Below are 19,965 nucleotides of genomic sequence, written 5' to 3' on the forward strand. Positions count from 1 at the left end.
TTTATCTTTATTTTTCCCCTCCATTCCTTATTAAGAAATGAGAGGTTTTGTCTATAGGAGTTTTTGTTTATAAGAGTTTTGTTTATAAGAGTTCTTCTATTAAGAGTGTTTTTTAAACTTCCTATAAGTTATCTGTCCTTTTCCTCTGTATCAACCTGCAATAAAGAAATATCTTATCTTATCTTATGCCTTTCACACACCCAGGGCCGGCCTAGCCTATAAGCGAACTAAGCAGTCGCGTAGGGCCCCGAGGCTTTAATAGGGCCCCCCAATCTGGCAACCCGTTTTATGCGAAGTGCAAGCGCAGCGTGCGCCACTAGTGTAGTAGCGCTGCTGGCGCGGCAGCGCACACAGCGGTAACATATTACGCACAAACCGCATTTATTTGTAATGACAATCTGGCAACCGAGACACCAAACCTGCGCTGATTGGTCAACTTCATTGTGCGCGAGGAGCAACAGAACATGGTCCTCATGTCCAGAGGAATATATCCCCCCGATGCCGACGATGTAAAGAAACTGCAAACTCAACAACACTCTCCAGGTATTGAACTTCTCTTACAAAGAGACGGTTAATGCTGCTGTTTAAAACAACACGATTCTGTCACGTTAGTTCGCTCAGGCTGGAGGCGACGAGAGCTCTGCCCCGCGCACAATATGTGTCTGAATGAAAGATAATAAGATTAATATTTACACCAGCCCCGTAGTGTTAGCTGCAGGTGGGGCGTCTATGCCCCGGGTCACTAAGAGGCGGAGATCCGGTCCAGACGAGCGCCGTCTCGTCCAGAACCTCTGATGTGAGACTTTGGAGTGAACAGTGTGCGGCCCCTGTCCCGGGCCCCTGTCCCGGGCCCCTGTCCCGGGCCCCTGTCCCGGGCCCCTGTCCCGGGCCCCTGTCCCGGGCCCCTGTGCAGCCTCAGTCAGAGATGAGCGGGTTTGAGTTTGCGTCCCTCTCTCTCACATCACCATGTGTGAGATCAATCGTGACTCGTGATGTCTGTTTTACTTTGACTTCTTAAAGTGCAATGAGAGGAACGTAAAGGTTTATGCACGTAAGGTCCATCAGCCAATCACATCGCAGCATTGTTTCATGCAGGAGTGTGTGATGTTCTGATCAGAACAAACATTTATATTGTAATTCACTTTTAATAGAGCAATAAAACATTTCAATTTATTTAAAAAGCATCTTTAGACTATTTGTTATAAATTATTATAAATTGATAGTGAAAAATAACCAGACATATTATGATTACGTCTGTTATAGAATAATACTATATATTTTTATATAAAAGTGGCAAAGTTGCAGAAACGCAGTCTCTTCACTATAGCTAGGTTTGGACCTTCACTTCTAGTTCTGTTCATTCTCTTGGAATAAAATGTTTGCACTGTTTTATCAGTGTTAATTGTTAATCAAGCAATGCTTATGCCATTTGTTTAATTTAATATAACTTGTTTTGTCACTTTAGCAAGAAGGAACAGTTGGGAGCAGTAAAAGATAAATTAGTAAGGAAGTAACTATTACTTTTACATTTTCAGTTAAAATGAATCAATTTGACCATAATTATTTTTCATAGCCAATATTGTATTGAGTAATTAAGTACACTAATGTATTAATAACTGGCTTTAGTCATTTTCTCCTGGCACAGTTTCATCACATCATCATTTTATAGCATTACAACCTCAACATTTTACTCTTACTTTAGCCGGCTGGACCACATTAAAATGCAGCAGAAGACCCAAAAAAGGTCTGAAAATCTCCCCCTGTTCATTAATTTAAACTAATGTGCTAATGTGGCTGTCGACCCTTAACGCCCACAAATACGCCCAGAAACATATCTGGGACGTGTGTTATTTGTACAGGGAGTAGAGGTGATGTCAGCGGAATACCAAGTTGCATTGTGGGATTTAAGTTATCAATATTTGAGCTTGTGAGGTGTTGAGAATAAACTAACTGGCAAACATATGCCCTGGAGTTTTGGTGCGCTTTGTTTGTGTTGAAGAAAGTTCCCATATGTGAATTGTTCACTGACAATGGCAATAAAACTGATTCTGATGACGTGGTGAGGGGCCCCCAAAAATGTTTTCGCTTAGGGCCCCCTGAAGGCTTGGGCCGGCCCTGCACACACCCTCTCTTCTCTGAAAGCCCTCTAATAAGCTCCAATCCGTGGTGCAGGAGCCGAACACGTGGCCTCAATCACGGAGTATTTGGCTCGTAAACAGTGCGTAAAGGCGGGAACAGCCCCTGAAAGCTGGCGGCTCCACCCCTTTCTCCTCCCCTTTCTCCACCTCCTTCTCCTCTTCCTCGTGTAGCGTCGTGTGCCAGTGTTTTGACTCCGGCGCAGAGAGAGGTGGAGCCGGGCCACACTGCGGAGAGAAGAGGAGAGAAGAGGAGAGAAGAGGAGAGAAGAGGAGAGAAGAGGAGAGAGGAGGAGAGAGGAGGAGAGAAGAGGAGAGAGCTGCAGCTCGCGAAACCGCTGTCAAAGCCTCTATTCTTGGCGTGAACAGAGACGCTACTGTCCCGACTCACCTGGGCACGCGCGTTTTTAACTCGGTAAGTAAGTTTAACTCAACGAATTCAACCGGCAACGCTTCTTAGCATTTGTAACAGACGTGGTTCCTTGTAGTTCTGTTCAGCGTAGCCGTCTTTTTGGCCCCGGAGTCACGGAGTTTGGGAAGTTTAAAAGGACGTGCTTTTCGGGGAGCGTGGGCACGAGGGAGCGTAACGTAGCCACGCAACCTGAGCGCGCGCGCCGTGTTTCCCGCTGAGTCAAGCCGACGATAATGATAATAATTATGATAATAATAAGGACTACAGCATGTTCATACTGAGGAAGGTAAAGGTGCTGGTGTAAACAGGATTTCTTGGAGTATTATGTTGATGTTTTCTAGCTCAGCAGCCATTACCAGATTCCTGACTGGTTTTGGTACAGTTTATTTCAGGTTTAGGCTACATTTAAGTGCTTTTTTGTTGTTGCACCAAGCCATTGATGCAAACTTTTTTGTCTGGCTTAAGCTTTGTCTCACTTTAAATACCATTTAACTCGGGTTTTAGGTGATAATCGGTTGACTATAGTGGTATTATTAGGCTTGTCAAAAGTATCAAATCCAAATAGCCTTCTAATCAATACTAAAACTAGCATCAATTTGGCACTAGATACTTATTTAAGCAAGTATCGGTACAAATAAAAAACTGACATAAATAGTGCAAAATTTGACCTTTCCTTAACAGTTTGAGAGAGATCTCTGGGAAGAATAGTTGGACTTTCACACACTAATGGAGATTGAAATAAATACAAATACAAATCTTGAGCTTTATCAGAACAACATAAAACCAACAAATGCTATATTTTATATTCATTGTGCTGTCAGAATTGATATTGAGTCTATTCCTTAGTATCAAAATCCAGTCTTAAAAACATTTTTATTCAGATGATATTACATTTCCCCTTCTTCTGAAAGTACCCCATTGTAAGTGCTTGCGTACCCCCAGTGTTAGGATCCTGGTACCCCTTGTTAGGAAACACTGTCCCAAACTGTACAACCTGGACCTCAGGTAGTCCAAATTTAATCCTGGTTTAGTCCTTTTTTATCAATGATTCATGTTTTTTATAAGTCCTTATAGTCAACAGTAAGAGTTTTATTCAGACACTGTCCCGCCTTTAAGATAGGCTACCAGGCCAAGAGGAAGGAAAACAGGAAAACCACAAATGGTCAAAATACACTAGGGATTTAAAATAACTTATGGCCTGTGCTGCCCGGTGCTCGAGTGGTCTAAGCAGCAGCACATATGCAAGTCTCTGTGCAACCTCAGCAGCGTGTGTCTTCCCTGCTCCCTATTTCACCCTAAACTGTCTGGTCTAAAAAGGCAGAAAATCTTTATGAAAAAAAACAAAAAACATGAGAGTAGCCTATTGGATGAACGTAATTAGAAATATTAAAATGATTTACTTAACATGTCAAACCAAAAGGTAAGAGAGAAACACCTTTTCTGTAATGATATAAATGCAGCTTATTATTACTGTTACTTTAATAATTATGATTTGATTAATGCTCATCTGCAAAAAACAGATAAAACCTTAGTTTGACACTATCTTTTACAAATATTTTAATAACAGAATATTTTGGATAGTCATATTTCTATTGCAAAAAAAATTAATGCAGCTTTTGAAAACACTGCCGGACAAAGAATAAATTATAATACCGCAAAATAAAAATAAAGATCAGATAGAACTTATTATATCCGTGTTCACGAACAAACTCTTCATATGCCTTATATTTATTTTTTTACCTCAAATTATGATTTTAGTCCACAATTCAGCATTTCTTTTTTTTAATTACTAGAGAAACAACATTTAGATTTTTAGAATACATTTGAATGACAATGTATGACTGAAGATAGAGAAAAATTCAGAATCAAGTGCATTATTGATAAAAAAAAATACTAAATTGTTTTAAAACGTTTTAGTCTTCCGATTTAATACTGTTGCTGTCTTTGTTCTAACACGTCTTTTGGCACGTGTTTGTATCGTCCGGATTATGATTATCTTGATTATATACAGCTCTATACTGAATAAAATGCTTTGCGCACAACTGAAATCGTACAGTGACTTTGAAATCAACTCGTCTCGACAAACTGTTATTTGAGTGTTGCTTCTTCCCGTTTCCAGGGATTCCTTTTGATTCCGCCGTTGTTTATCCGATGAGAGGACAAACTTGCTTATCAGATCTGAAGCTACAGTAGCCTGGGTTTAATGGGGATTTCCAGCTCAATTAAAGCGAGACGCATATACCGTTATGTGTGGCAGAGTGAGGAGTGCTCCGAGCTCCCTTCATGATAATTGTTAAGTCAAAGTTTATTTTCTGAAATGATGAACATGTCGGGGGGGGGTGGGGGGAATACCGGAAAAGTAGTTTCAGTAAAAGCATTCTACGACTAATTATTATTTTGATTATTGAACTGGTCGGCTTTCTACCGTAAACTATCCTGTACTGGTTCCTTCCAGAATCAAGGCAAAAGGATCATTTTGTAGCATTTCGATCTTGTGGAACGAGATCTTGTGCCGTCCCTTAAATCAAGGTGCAGTGAACTATATTTAGAACTATTCCAACTTGTTCTGCAGGTTTCAAATCATTTTCATGTTGTACTTTGACGTGCCGTTGAACACTTAAGGTACAGTACTTCAAATGGTGGTGCAGTACTTCAAATGGTGGTGCAGTACTTCAAATGGTGGTGCAGTACTTCAAATGGTGGTGCAGTACTTCAAATGGTGGTGCAGTACTACTTCGGATATATCAGTGTGTTTTGTAGGTCCTTTCCTCACAGACTCTTCCAGGTTAGATGTTTCTAGAATAGCTGCACACACATCCTGGTACTCTTGTAAACATTCTGTTCCATTCATTTTAATGAGGCCGTTTCTAGCCTCCTTTTGATAAAGTTCACTAAATAAAGTATTGTGCCTGCTAGCATGTATTCTATTTTGGGTGCAGCTGTCCTCATCTAATCTGACACTGCAAAACCTGGAAGAAAGAGCCCAGGAAAAAACAGTGATCAAATTACTCTTTGTCACTCTAGGAATGAAGCAGAAACAAAAACATGAAGAGCACAATACTTAATCAATAATAGTTATAATAATAGTTATTGAATCAACAGTTTTTTGTTTAGTGTTGGTTAGATTGAGACTTGACCTAATAATAGTAGTAATAGTTCTGAAGCAAATGATCCAATCAGAACGCATGTATTGTTACTACTTTAAAGGGCCTGTACCAGACTGTTTTAATTTAACAAAGTCAAATTTGTTCTGCCCCAGCACAGATATATTGTAAAAGCATATTCTGGTCAAAATGAGACGACAATCTGATACAAGCAGCTAATGCTCGTCAAGATTAACCGTTTTTTCAATCATCACAATTATTTATGGCCACAGTAGGTTATTCTTGGGTGTTTTGGAATCTACGGTATAAAGTATATAAGATAAATATAAGTCGCCCAACCAAAACTATGACAAAAGGTGCGTCTTATAGTCCGGAAAATACGGTACATAAATATTTGCCGTCTGGAAGTCTTCAATCACAATATTTCCACCTTTTATTTGGGTAATGAAAACCTCTTAATGTACCAGAAAAGTAATTGTTTGACTAGCTGACCACTAAAATGATCGTTCGTTGCGGCCCTACTCTAGTCCTTTTATGGCTTATACTCTTTACCCTTTTTTGTTTAGTTTATTTTTATTTTTCCGTCTTTGCTGCATCTAACCACAAGTAATGCAACTGTCGGCGCGGCCTGTGCTCTATCTCTTCTCATTATACACATCCAGGGGCAGAACATGGAGCCATAATGGCCCTATAATGGCCCTATAATAACAATACTGGCATTAGACAAACCCTTCATTACAAAGATGCCTGTGCTGACCTCATATAAGGACCACGAGCAGAGGCCAGAGTCGTGCTGTGGTGACGGGAAGTTTGTGAAACACTCCACTGATGCCAAGGAATCTGCCCCGATAAACCCCCCAACCTGCCCCTGAACCCTGGAGAATTCGGCCCTATCTGCCAATCTGAACTCAAATCTTCTCAAAGTGTTTTGACATGTCGAGGTTTAGAATAGCTTTAAAAAAAATCCCGGCATTGTTTGGATCTGCGATTGTCTGAGAGCGGGTAAAGACATAGTTTGAATCTTTATATCCAAGTTTAGTCCTCATTTAGACCTGGTTTTATCCTTTATTGATCCAAGTTTAGTCCATGTATAATCTGGTTTAGTTCATCTTTATATATTTAGTCCTAGTTTAGTCCTTTATAGATCCAAGTTTAGTCTATGTTTAAACTGGTTTAGTTCATCTTTATGTAGCCATGTTTAGTCCTTGTTTAGTTCTTTTATAGATCCAAGTTTAGTCCATGTTTAAACTGCTTTAGTTCATATTTATATAGCTATGGTTAGTTCTTGTTAGTCCTTTATAGATCCAAGTTTAGTTCAAAATTAGACGTGGTTTAGTCCGTCTTTATCGTTTAGATCTGGTTTAATCCTACTTTATAGGTCCTAGTTTAAATTAGTTTCATAGGCTTTCTTTATGAAGCCAAGTTCAGTTCAAATTTAGACCTGGTTTACTCCTTTTATAGATCCAAGTCTAGTCTTGGTTTAGTCCTTTTTATGGAGCCACGTTTAGTCCTCCTTTAGACCTGGTTTAGTCCTTTATAAATCCATGTTTAGTTCTCCTTTAGATCTGGTTTAGTCCTTTTTAAATTCATGTTCAATCCTCCTTTAGACCTGGTTTAGTCCTTCATAAATCCATGTTTAGTCCTCCTTTAGACCTGGTTTAGTCCTTTATAAATCCATGTTTAGTTCTCCTTTAGACCTGGTTTAGTCCTTTTTAAATTCATGTTCAATCCTCCTTTAGACCTGGTTTAGTCCTTCATAAATCCATGTTTAGTCCTCGTTTGGACCTGGTTTAGTCCGTCTTTTATACATCCATGTTTAATCCTTGTTTAGACCTGGTTTAGTCCTTTTATAGATCGAAGTTTAGTCCTCGTTTAGACCTGCGTTAGTCCTTTATAGATCCATGTTTAATCCTCATTTAGACCTGGGTTAGTCCGTCTTTATAGATATTTTAGATTTATAGACCCATGTCCAAGGGTTTCACTTTACTTGTCCTCCTGGTCGAGTCCTGGTGAAAGACATAGTTTAGACATGATTAAGTCCTGTGTAAGAAGTTTGAACCATATAAAACATTTTTCTTCAAGTCTAGACGCTATAGACCAAGTTTAATGGATCCAGTTTATTTTTGTCACTTTTAGATTTTCTACTAGCGAGCTGGAGAACCTTAGTGCTAGTTAAAAGCTGCTTTTGTTCAAGTCCTAGTTAAGACCCATGTACTTGTACCTGGTTTGATTTTTTTAGACCGTATTGTTCCTTTTCTTTAGATTTAGTTGAAGACCCATGTTGACCGTGTTCGTAGTATTAGTACATGGTTTAGTCCTTACTTTGATCTAGTTTATGCCTAGTTTGAACCTGGTTTAGTACAGTATGATTCATGTGTCGTGCTATTTAACCATTTTAATCGAGATTCGGTCACTCTTAATCTTCAATAATCAGCTTTCTTTTTACTTGAAGGATTCACAGCCAATTCTCTGTCAGACAAATTCAAATCTAAATTGTGTGTTTGGGTGTATTTTAGCCCCTCTTGAGACCTGGTTTAGTTTTGATCCGGTTCAGTCCTCATTTATTCATAGTGGAATAGTTCGATTGTCATTTATCTGTCTGCATACTTTAGTCTCCGATTCTTTCGAGGAGTATCCTGAGCTGGAGACAGAACAGAGTCCAAAGCACACACCAAACCACAGGGAAACGTCTGAAAAGTGACACCAAGAATTAGAGGAATTCTTCAGCGCTGAAAGAGATTTCAAGTGCAGTTTGAGGTGAATGGGCCAAGACTACACACGGACTGCATTTTTCAAGGAGGAAGTGGACTAATTAAGGCGGCTGAACTTAAGGAAATGAGGCCTGGCTTGTATTTCGTTTGGAACCGCTTGTAGTACTTTTTCAAATTCTGTTCTGCTGATAAAAGTAAACATAAAAGTAGTGTCGTTGTTTTTGTTAACTTAAAGTGCCAATGACAGGTTGGACAACTCGTCAAACTAAAATGCAGTTAAGTTAAGTTATAGATTTAAAATGTTGCAAAAAATCCTAAAAATGTTATCGCAGAAAAGCACATTTTTTAGGTTTATAATTTCACTTCCAGTTTGTAATTGATGACATCACACTAGGAAAAAAACAAATTTAATGTCACAATTTTTACAATTTGACATAAATACATATGAGAGTGACTTTTCTTTTGTTGTATTAATGTTTAGAGAGTCAAAAAAGTAGTTTGTTTTGTGTAAATGAATTATGCATAAACTTAGTGTGATGTCACTTCCTGTAATTTTCTACAGATTTTTCAACTTTTCTCCATAAATACCTGCACGTTTTGTTTCGCTTAATCTGCCTTATCTGCATTTTATATATGAAAATAATCCTATATCCTTATAATCCAGTGCGCCCTATAGTGTGGAAAAGATGGCATTTATTGTATGTCTTGATTTTATTTGCTTGCTCTCAGTGTCGTTGTCTTTGTGTCATGTTTTGTGTTTAAGTACAAACTGTCGTCGTGTCCTTAGGCAAGACACTTCACCCACGTTGCCTAGTATGACTGGTGTGCGTGAACGTTGGTGGTGGTCGTCGGAGCTGATGGCGCAGATTGGCAGCCTCTCTTCTGACAGTTTGCCCCAGGGCGGCTGTTGTGTCGAATGAATGAATAATGTAATGTAAAGATGAATACCAAAAAATTCCGAGCAGCCAATAGACAAAAATCTCTGCCGATATTTTTGGCCTGATTTGTTGGGCAAATTTTGGTAATCCTCCCCAAAATTAAGTATATTATGGGGGAACAAATCCATATAAATATTTTTTAGATATCCACAACCCTGTTTTACTACTAACTGATTAGGGAGCCAATGAGTGCTTTAAATTATTAAAAGACATGAAATGACTTAATTTAAACTGTCTTTGTGTTTTGTTCCACAGGGAGTGAGCAAAGTGCCTGAAAGCCTTTTTTCCTGTCTGTGTTGATACAATGGGGCTGCAAGAATGTCCTGAGACCTCAAACGGTGAATACTTGAACTGGTGTGCAATAAACTTGATAAATAATCTGGCAAAATTCCGACTAGAGCCTTTATAATCAAAAAAAAGGCAGAGCTGTTCTCTTCTCACATCCAATGACTGACATTCAACTTTAGAATATAAGTGAGAGTGGTGAGTTCTGTATCCTTTTGTAATGAACCTTAGAGCTCAGAGGTTTTAACACTGTTGCTGTAGAATGTATATATAAATGTAGCCTGGATTAACAATTAAGATGAAATCACACTAACACTATAACTGTGCAAAACAGTGGTCATGGCCAGATCTCTAGGGCATGATGAGGTTTTCAAATCAAATCAAATCAATTTATTTTTGTAAGGCCCAAAATCACAACAACAGTTGCCTCTGAGGGCCACAGGGAGAAATGAATCAACAATGTCTGTGGTGGCGATGAAGTCAGACAATGTCTGTGGTGGCGAGGGACGATGTCCCAGGGTCCTCTGTCCTTAGACTCTCCTTCTCGGCCAGGAAAAACTACAAAAAAACCTCTTTGGGAAAAAAGCGTAGAAACCTGGAGGAGTTCCAGTGAAGGAGAGATCCGACTCTCACAGACGGACAGACGGACACGAGGAGACTGGAGCTGGACCCACTCTTCAGGCAGAAGAGGGACCGTCGGAGTCGAGCTGGACCCACTCTTCAGGCAGATGAGGGACCGTCCACACAGGGCAGGGACCACTTCACCAGGAGAGGGGCATCTGGGTCCACAGGTCCTCAGGAGTGAGAGAAAGAAAAGAAGGCGGTGAACAGTTTGCAAGTGGAATCAAAAAAAAATATTGTTTGATAGCATAAGTAGTCAGAAGAAGAAGAGGATAGTGCTCAAGCTGTCATACTTCCCCCAGCACAGTTACTCCTAGGGCAGCGTAGCTGAAGCTGTGGGTTTATCTTTCTGTTCCTAACTACTCTGACCATAAGCGATTTCGAAGAGGAACGTTTTAAGCCTGGACTTAAATGAAGAGACTGTGTCAGCATATTTAACATGGGTCGGGAGCTGATTCCATAACACAGGAGCTTGGTAGCTAAACGCTCTACCTCCTACAGTACTTTTAGAGACTCTTGGCACCACCAGAAGGCCAGCATTCTGAGAGCGAAGAGCTCTGTTTGAATGATATGGTTCTATAGCATCTTTGAGGTAGGATGGGGCCATGTCATTTATGGCTTTGTAGGTCAAGAGTAGAATTTTGAATTTGATTCTAGACTCGACGGGGAGCCAGTGAAGAGACTTCAGTACTGGCATAATGTGCTCTCTTCTTTTTGTTCCTGTTAGTAATCTTGCTGCTGCATTTTGAACCAGTTGAAAGCTTTTTATGGAGCTTTTAGGACACGCTGCAAGCAGGGAGTTACAGTAGTCTAATCTAGTCGTTACAAATGCATGGATAAGTTTTTCGGCATCACTTTTAGGCAGGATTCTTCTGATTTTGGCTATGTTGCGCAAATGGAAATAGGCTGTTTTACAAGCTTGATTTATATGAGCTTTAAATGAGAGCTCCTGGTCAAATAAGACTCCAAGGTTTCTTACAGTAGAACTGGAGGCTACACTGACATTGTCCAGTGTGGCTATCTGCTCAGATAGAGCGTCTCGTAGATGCTTAGGGCCAAGCACAATGACCTCGGTTTTTTCAGGGTTAAGAAACAGGTAGTTTAGTGTCATCCAGGTTTTTATCTCCTTCACACAAGCACTAAGTCTGTCTACTTGATCGCTCTGATCAGGTTTCATTGATAAATACAGCTGAGTGTCGTCTGCATAGCAGTGGATGTTTTAGACTTTGAGGGCAACAATCACGACATTTAGGAGGACTGCCTATGTCACAATGTTATAATTATATCTCAGGGGCTCAAACAGACATCTGAGCACAAAGGATAGTTCTGTGTTGCATACTGTTGTTTAGGGCTGCAGCTATCGATTATTTTAGTAATCGATTAATCAATTGATTTTTTTCTTCGATTAATCGAATCAGTTAATTTTTGTTGTACATTCTGTAAACCAGTTAAAAGCATATTAAACCGTTTTTATAAATAAACGTTATAGTTCATTGTAATAAACAAATAACAAATTGAGTTTCTGCCTAAAAAAACACATTTTATTCTTAATTTCACATAAGTTTGTCCCCAAAACAGCAACATTTCACTTCACCAGTCCAAGTGTTCTGTTTGAACATAAAGAATATATAAAGAAAATATATAAAGGGCTAATTAACTTGTCACCAGACTGTAAACTGTTACAGTATGAATTCATTTGTGTTTCTGTCACACAACTTAAAATAAGACATTAGTTTGTAAAACATTGTGTGTGGGACAGTGATGCTGGTGTTTGGAGCGGTGGCTCTACAGTTTGTCACTTTACGGCGTTGGCGCCGCGTCATCGCGGACTTTCTGTTTCACATCAGATTATTACAATGGTCGCTGTCCTCCTGCTGTTTCCATGGATGTATTTGCCGTTTCAAGGCGCCGCAGACGAGCGTGTGGCATGTTTGAAACGTACTAGTGTGACTGGGAAGCAGAGTGTGGAGCGGGGGTCCGCGGTGAGGACTCGGGTGCTGGGGCGGGCGGCGTGCGGAGCTCGTTGTGGTGGTTGCTCGCGGCAGCTCGCGGCACCTGCTCTTTTACACAACAAAACTCTTCCCGGTCGCACCTATAATAGATCCATGAGTCGCACTCGTGAGTTTAAAACACGCCGCTCTCTCTCTTGTGCTTCAGCTGCTTCAGGAAGAAGCTCCGTGGGAAACAAAAGCGCCACTAGTCGTTCCGTGCGCTCTGCGTGCCAGATTCACGTGTTTTTAATGAAATATGTAAATTAAACGAAGCATCGAAGCAATAAAATAATAATCAAAGCATTTTTGTAATCGAATTATTCGATTAACTCGAATAATCGTTGCAGCCCTACTGTTGTTACTACAGAGTAAAAAAATGACCCTAAAGAGAGATTAGAACTGAAGTCACTGAAAGCAGGTAACGTTTGTCACAATGGAAAACATTTCAAGAACGTTTAAAGAAAAGCATTTTGCATGTTTGTTTTGTTCCATATGGTAAAAAAATAAAATCATTTGTTTTATGTCCAAAAATAGTTTATGGGTAGCTTATTCATTTTTTTTTGTAAATTTACGGTAGCATCTCTCCTGATAAATGATAATATATTTCCATTGGCAAATTATCATTAAATGGGTGGATTTTATATACAAATTTGATTTTTTTTTTTTTTTTTTTTAACCTACCTACCTACCTACCCTACCTAAAAGTGTTGGTAGGGTTACAGCAAACATACAGTTAATTTTGTTGCCTGTCGGCTTTATTAAACAGGAAAGTGTGGAATTGGGGATGAGAGAGAAGGGAGGACACGCTGTAAACCGCCAGTGTCGGGATTTGAACTAAAAAAACACACTTTGAGCATGGCATACGTGTGCTGTATCTAACCCACTCGACCACCGGGCAGCATTCGGGAATATTCTATACATTTTCTGCCCCTTTGCAACCCTAGAGGTGTACCTGGCTTTAGTTTTAATGTGCGCATGTTCTGGTCTAGTCTGGTTGTATCCCAAAATTCATGCTCCATTTTATTTTGGTCAAGGGGTTCATTGAGTTGGATTTGATGATAGTATGCTCTGACCAGACCATAATACCATCTCAATAATGTCATGTTAGATGTAAAAGTAACAGAAAACATGGCAGATATGTGGTGTTTGAGTCCATGTAAGGCACTGGCACCAGGGGTCTAGGCAGAGGAAGGCGACACATTCTGTTTGCTGTGAAAACATGGGCTGATAAGAGGCAAGTATCTGTTTATGCAGGATTACATCATGACACCAGCCAGAGCCGAGCAAATATACAGTATGAAGTGCCTTATTTAGCAGTGAGAGGAAAAGGAGCATTTTTGGAGCATTGCTCAGTTTCAAATAACGATTACAGTATAGTGGTGGGTCTAATTTATAGATTTTTCTGGCAAACAGCCACCGTGGGCACTCTAGCAGGGAGGACAAGTGTTTGACACTGTAGAAGAAGACGTCAGTGGACAGTGGTCACTGTTCAAGGGATAGGTTATGTTTTTTATATTTTAAGCTTCAAAACACTGTGTTTCATTAAAACTCATTTTCACAGAGAGAAATGAGTCTAATCTAGACATAGTAAAACGCAGACACACAGGCTTTTAGATAGGATTAAACCCCGTCCAAATCATTTTGTCCCAAAAAAAACTTAACGAATACAGAAGGCCAAAATTATAATCACACTCCGCCACTTAGGAGCGGCGTATCGCACCGTATTTTCCGACGCTTTTACTAAATAAATAAACGTTATGCCGTGCGCCGTTAACGAGCGCCGTAATATACGCCAGACGGCGCTCTGCGTTCTCTCAATTTACGCCATACGCCGCTCCTATTGTGGCGGAGTGTGATCATATTGTCACCGTGGGCGGCGCGAGCAGAAAAGTTACACTACGGCGCTCGCACGGACGGTGATCTGGTGAACAGGTGCCAAATAAACATTTGGGACCAGAATGGAAATCGTCAACGTTATTGTCAATTGACAGATAAAAATAACCAGCGCGCCTTACCTTCGGCGATCTTCGTCAATTTAATGAGGTTTTGATTAAATTCTGTCAAAGTGCGCGAAAGAACGTGGAGTTTCGGGATCGCGTTGCTTCGGAATTCTACGGACCAGGGCTCAGCAGCCAATCAGAGCCAAGCACACAAATTTTGTCGACCAATCAGCGCGCAGCATGCACATTTTCACTTGTAAACTGTCATGGCGCGGACTATCTTCAAACGCTTCCTGGCCCGATTTAATGATAATATTCCCTTTTCTAAAAAATATTAATAATTTGACCCCATCCTTGCACTCAAATGCCCGTCCATATGTCAAAATACCCCGTCCAAAATACGGGAAGACGGACCTCCTAGCTAAAAGCATGCAGACAAATGGAGCGCGCACGTGCGATATACAGCGGTTTAGAACCTGCCGCATTGAAATGAGACTTTCTTGGCCCGACCTGCCCCCTGCATCACTGCAGTGGAACATTTCTGTGTCAATATCTCATGTTACTACGTAACACTCACTCGATAAGTACGAGCTCAGGAGCAGATGAACCAGATGTGAAGACACAGACACAGGTAAATCAGCTCACACAGAGTCATCATGGACAGAGGGGACAGTAGGGACAGTGGGATGTGTGAAGTATGTTAAACTTCCAAATAATGTGTGTTTTATTACAATCCAACTTGTATTCACTGAGAAATTAGTCATGTGGCGCAGACCCCCGGTTCAAAAGACAACCAGTGCTATATTTATGTGTAGATATCTCATGTTACAACGTGGGCACCTGCGCTTTATTGACAGGTGCGGCCTGTATATGGACAATTTATATTTTCATTGTAAATATCGTGTGCGCAGCTTTCATTCATGTGTGCTGTACAGCCCGAAAAGTACGGTAAATGTTTTCAACTAGGACTGGGTGATATCACACACACTTTATGACACAATTTTATTTGGTCTTATTAAAAACAAAACAAAATTATTTTTAATATTCCTTTCCTGAACGTAACCGAGACAGACTTTTTATAATGGCTATTTAACACAAATAATAGTCAAATTTCTTGCTCCAAAGTTTGTAATTGTGCATATTTACTCTGGAGTCCCAGATGTCCACTCATATTAACTGTCCCTATCATAAAAATAAATAAATGTCTGTGTAGCAGTAGTATTATTTGAGCAAAAGTATTGGTTCCTCTCCCCACCGTAAGTATGTTAAAAGCTTTATGTTGGATTAGAACATTTCCATCACATTATTTTCACAGTATTTCACACTCATGTTTAAAGAAGATGAAACATGGTGTGCTTCCTCCTCTTAAGTCCTTGCATGTGCAGACAGTCACATGATGATGTGTTCACTGACCATCTCTTTCACCCAGATTTGTCTTTGAACTACTCACGAACATACTTTAAATACTAAAATGTTAGCAATGGAGGATAATAAATAAGAAATATACCTAATTAAGTAGAACATTCATTCTGACTCATAAAGCTCTGCAGAGAGCGGAGGGTTATTATGCTCTGCACTGTGCTTAAACCATAGGTTCAGCCTGACGGAAAGCGCGTTTCCTGGTTGGGAGAACTGGTCTTGCCTAGGGGGTTTTGGCGATTTTAAAAAGTGACCTTCGCCCTAGGTCACCTTTGAAAAAGAGGTCTCGATCTCAATGGGTTATAATTGGTTAAATAAAGGTTAATAAATAAATAAAACATGTTGATATATTTTTGCGGTTATCTCTCTAACAGGGCTATGAGTGGTATACGTCTTGCCTCCGCCTCCTCTGCAATCTCCACGGTGACAGGAGGCGATTCCCATGGGATCCAGCCTCCAGCCTTCGTCCTGCCGCCTCGGAACGCCCGTGTCGCTCTGGGAGGGGACGCCCGGCTGGAGGGCAAGGTGAGATGGCAAAAACACATTTGGCTTTTATCTGCTGATATGAGATCTGCAAAATTCAAGTATTGTCTATTTTAAAAACTTTTACAAAAGGCTGAACAAAAATAACTGAAACAAGCGTGTATCTTCTAAACAAGGTTATAAAGTAATCTTTCTGCACTTAATTTGACATTCACTTTTTTGTCAACATTTATATTTTTGTCAATATTGACCACCCCTATATTCAAGTTTGCCTAGGATCCAGAATACACACCTTTCATCTCTGTGAGTAGGTTGGGCGTGATTGACGGGTGGATTAGCCAATCAGAGACATCCGCATCATAACAAACATGACCGCTTATAAGGAAAACAATTCACTGGACTGAAAAATATTTCAGATTTATGCACATTCAAAGAATGAAGCACAAAACGCTGTGATTCTGAGGTGAGAGGATTTTGATTTTGTTCCAAATGTTAGACGTCCAATGAGCTCCTTTGTTACACATGCATCACTGAAATAAACAAATCTGATTTCACTTTTTTTTTAACCTGTAACACAGCGAAGGAGGAGAAGACTGAGATATTTTTGTATTAAAAATATATTTCTGGTGAGTCGTGTAAAAATAATCACAGTCGTATTTTGATCATGTTTTTTATGACAAAGACAAGAGCATCAAATCAAAATGAGATTTTTGCACAGGGTCCCACACAGCTGAAAACGACATGATTACAGCCCTTTTTGCCCTGAAGATCCCTCTCAGTTTCAGAACTGGAGCAGAACCCGAGTCACTGAGCAGAGGATTAACTTGCACTTGCTCAGAGCTTGTTGGCAGCAGTAGAGAAGCAGTAGACCACAGATCAGGCCTATTGTTCTGCTGTGGACGGGCTCAGGAATTCACACAGGAGGTTTAGGAGGTGTTCCTTTCTCCTATGCACCCTGAAGGCACCATCTGTACCTTCTTCTACACATCCCCACCAATACAAAAGGGATTTGGTGTTAATAAATTAGATGCAAACGTTTTATTAGAATTGAGGGATATTTCAGTAATTTAACAGGAGTCCTACAAGTTTTTTTTCAGACACACAAATGACAAACTAGATAATGTGTGTCTGCATTCTTGGGTAAAAGTAGTGTACAAGTAAGTATGTGTAGTAAAGACTTTATTCTTTAGCCCCATTCATTTCAATGGGAAAAAGTATTTGCAAAAGGTACAAGATGCTCAAATGTCAAAGGCAATAGCAGACGTTAGACGGTGAAGCCGATCGTAAGGTATAAATCGGTTAAAGTGTTAAGGAGTTATTAAAACGCGGCAAAAATCAGGGAAAAGCCGAACTAATAGTGTCTGCTTTATGACGCAGACACTCAAATAGTAAACCAGTTAGTAGTTATTAAATAAAAGCACAATTTTGTACATTTGAAGTATTCCTACAGTAGTTCTGAGTAACATTATTATTGTGGTAAAAGCACTATGAAAAATGATCAAAGATAGATGTTGTACATTCTATATGACCAGTATACAATAAGACCAGTCATTAGTGTGGTGAAGCCATGGGACGGGAGATGCCCTGGTCATTCAGATGCTAATCAGGTACTCATCAGGGATGAAGGAGCTAGCTAACAATAGGATTTCCATAGCCCATTACGGGGCTGTTAGGGTACAAAGACGATTAGTTTCAAGGAAAACTGTAAACAGCTTTTATCCGGAGGCTCCGCCCTGTGGCCAGGGCTTATTCAGAGTAGGATACATATCTGATTTCTCAGACCCAGAGATTGAGAATGACTCATGGATAAGAGTCGAAATGTCTTGTTTTTCGAAAAAAAAACAGTGTCCAGATGACAACAACTAAATCTTTTTCATGGACGAATGAGGGATTACACACACTTCTTAATTAGGCTTGATGCTGAAAAAGCAACATCAGACTGATAGAGCTGTTTGCTGTTGTCAGGGGTTTGTATAGACTTTGACTTCTCACGAACAGCATTAGTGCAGTGAGTGGTGAGTGAAAGGATTTCTTGGAGTTCATGACCTGCTGTACATCTGAAGACATCAAACTATAAGCACATCTGTGCACCACCTGCTGCACAATACTGTATCCATAGTTTCCTCCTATACCTAATGCATTCTCTAAGCACTAGGTTTTATACAATGTGCTCGTTTTTTATCACTCAGTGGTTCGAGTGTTTGTTCATCCACTTAACGTTCTGAGATTTAAATCCTGCTCAGAGGAGAATACTGCTGTTGTGTCATTGGGCAAAACATTGTGTGAATGTGGTGTGTGAGTGATTGGTGGTGGTCCGCGAGGCTGATGGTGTAGATATCACTTCCGCATGTCTGCCCCAGGGCAGCTATGGCTACAATTGTAACTTGCCACCACCAGAAGTGGAAAGAATGAATAATGCACAACATTATAAAACTACTCTGTAGTTACTGTAAATTTAGCTAACACTAGTTAGTTTAATTTCAGTGATCGGCCCAAATATCCTGATTGGAGCAACTCTACTAATCATAATTGTTCCTCGGGTCTTAGGAAGTTGTATTTAGAGTGATTCATGGATTTTTCAGTCATCTTTATTCTCCTGTGGCCAAGAGGCTGTTGCTCTGACAGTCCAGGTCTTCTCCGCTCCCTGTGTCACGCACTCTTCTCTTTACTTAATTCGCTTAGCACATTTTTTTTTCACACGCGGGAAGGATTCACATTTCACATGCATAATAGGAGACACAAATCATCAAAGAACATATTCCAATTCAATAGCTGTAATCGATCATGAATAGTCCATGAATAGATCCACCTTGACAATAATCCTTCTTCTGGTCCCCCCATGACCAAATAGTCCACAGTCTGTAGTAGTCAGAGTCAAAACTGTCCGAAGGTCAAAGAAAAATAATCCAGAAACAGAGTTCAGAAGAAACAGTCCATCCAGAGGCCAACAAGGTCCTTATGCTGCCTCCTTCCACTCCAGCAACAGACGGATTTTGTTGATGGGTCTGTCCAACCAGCCGCTTTGGTCCTGATACGGACTTGGCGGACAAAACCTTTACAATTCGGATAGGTTTGCTAGACATCACATATTCCATGAATTTCATGGCGGTGTGCTATCCCTAGAACTAGATTTCCTGGGACAAGATTCCTCTGAACTTGAGTCCATCTCTGTCGCTCCTCTAACAAAGGCAGATACTCCTTTGTCCAGTGCTTCCAGAAGAGATCTGATTTGTACGGTACTTGTTTCCATCTTCTCTGCTGCTTGGTGCTCTAGAGGTGTCAGTGAGGGCTGGTCTTTGCTCAGAAGTAAAATAATAAAAATGATTGTCATTATGTCACAGTATTGCACACAAGTGTAACAGTATTGCACATGATTATTTCAGTATTGCTTATGATTATGAAAGCTGAATGACACATGTTCAGGGCTTCCAGTGATTGTTGTAGAGTCTGACAGCAGCAGGACCTATGAAACCTCTCAGGCGAAACAGCGATGGTGGATCAGTCTGTCACTGAAGCTGCTCTCCAGAGCGTGTCCTGCAGGGGGTGAGACTCATGGTCCAGCATAGACGTGAGTTTAGTCAGGACCCCTCTGTCCCCCACCTCCTGCACCGAGTCCAGAGCACAGCCCAGGACGGAGCTGGACTTCTTGATGACTCTGTCCAGCCTCTTCCTCTCCCTCTCTGTGATGCTGCTGCTCCAGCAGGCCACACCGTACAGGAGGGCCGATGCCACCACGGAGTCGTAGAAGGTCTTCAGTATAGATACACCGATTCCAAAATTCTTGGCCCATACCGATTTCCGTTTTTTAAGGAGGTCGGACCTGCCAAAACCGATTTTTCCGATACCGATTTTCTATCTAGCCACTGATTTTCCCACAAACTACCCAGTATTATATATGTGAAAAAGGTGCATGTATACAGGATACA

The 19,965-nt window shown here is 40.4% G+C and overlaps 1 protein-coding gene across 1 annotated transcript in view; it reads left to right on the plus strand.

Moving 5' to 3' along the window:
• The first annotated feature begins 2,404 nt into the window (after window positions 1-2,404).
• Window positions 2,405-19,965, plus strand: part of mylka (myosin, light chain kinase a) — a 102,530-nt gene continuing 84,969 nt past the window's right edge. Inside the window, exons 1-2 of the mRNA XM_072444291.1 lie at window positions 2,405-2,550; window positions 15,931-16,081. Of these exons, the coding sequence (XP_072300392.1) occupies window positions 15,935-16,081 (147 nt within the window). The 5' untranslated portion in view covers window positions 2,405-2,550; window positions 15,931-15,934. The remainder of the gene's footprint in view (window positions 2,551-15,930; window positions 16,082-19,965) is intronic.

Source organism: Eucyclogobius newberryi, unplaced genomic scaffold (genome assembly GCF_026437365.1).
Source record: "Eucyclogobius newberryi isolate DKJ021-1_F unplaced genomic scaffold, fEucNew1.0.hap1 SCAF_14, whole genome shotgun sequence".
Taxonomy (NCBI): Eukaryota; Metazoa; Chordata; class Actinopteri; order Gobiiformes; family Gobiidae; genus Eucyclogobius; species Eucyclogobius newberryi.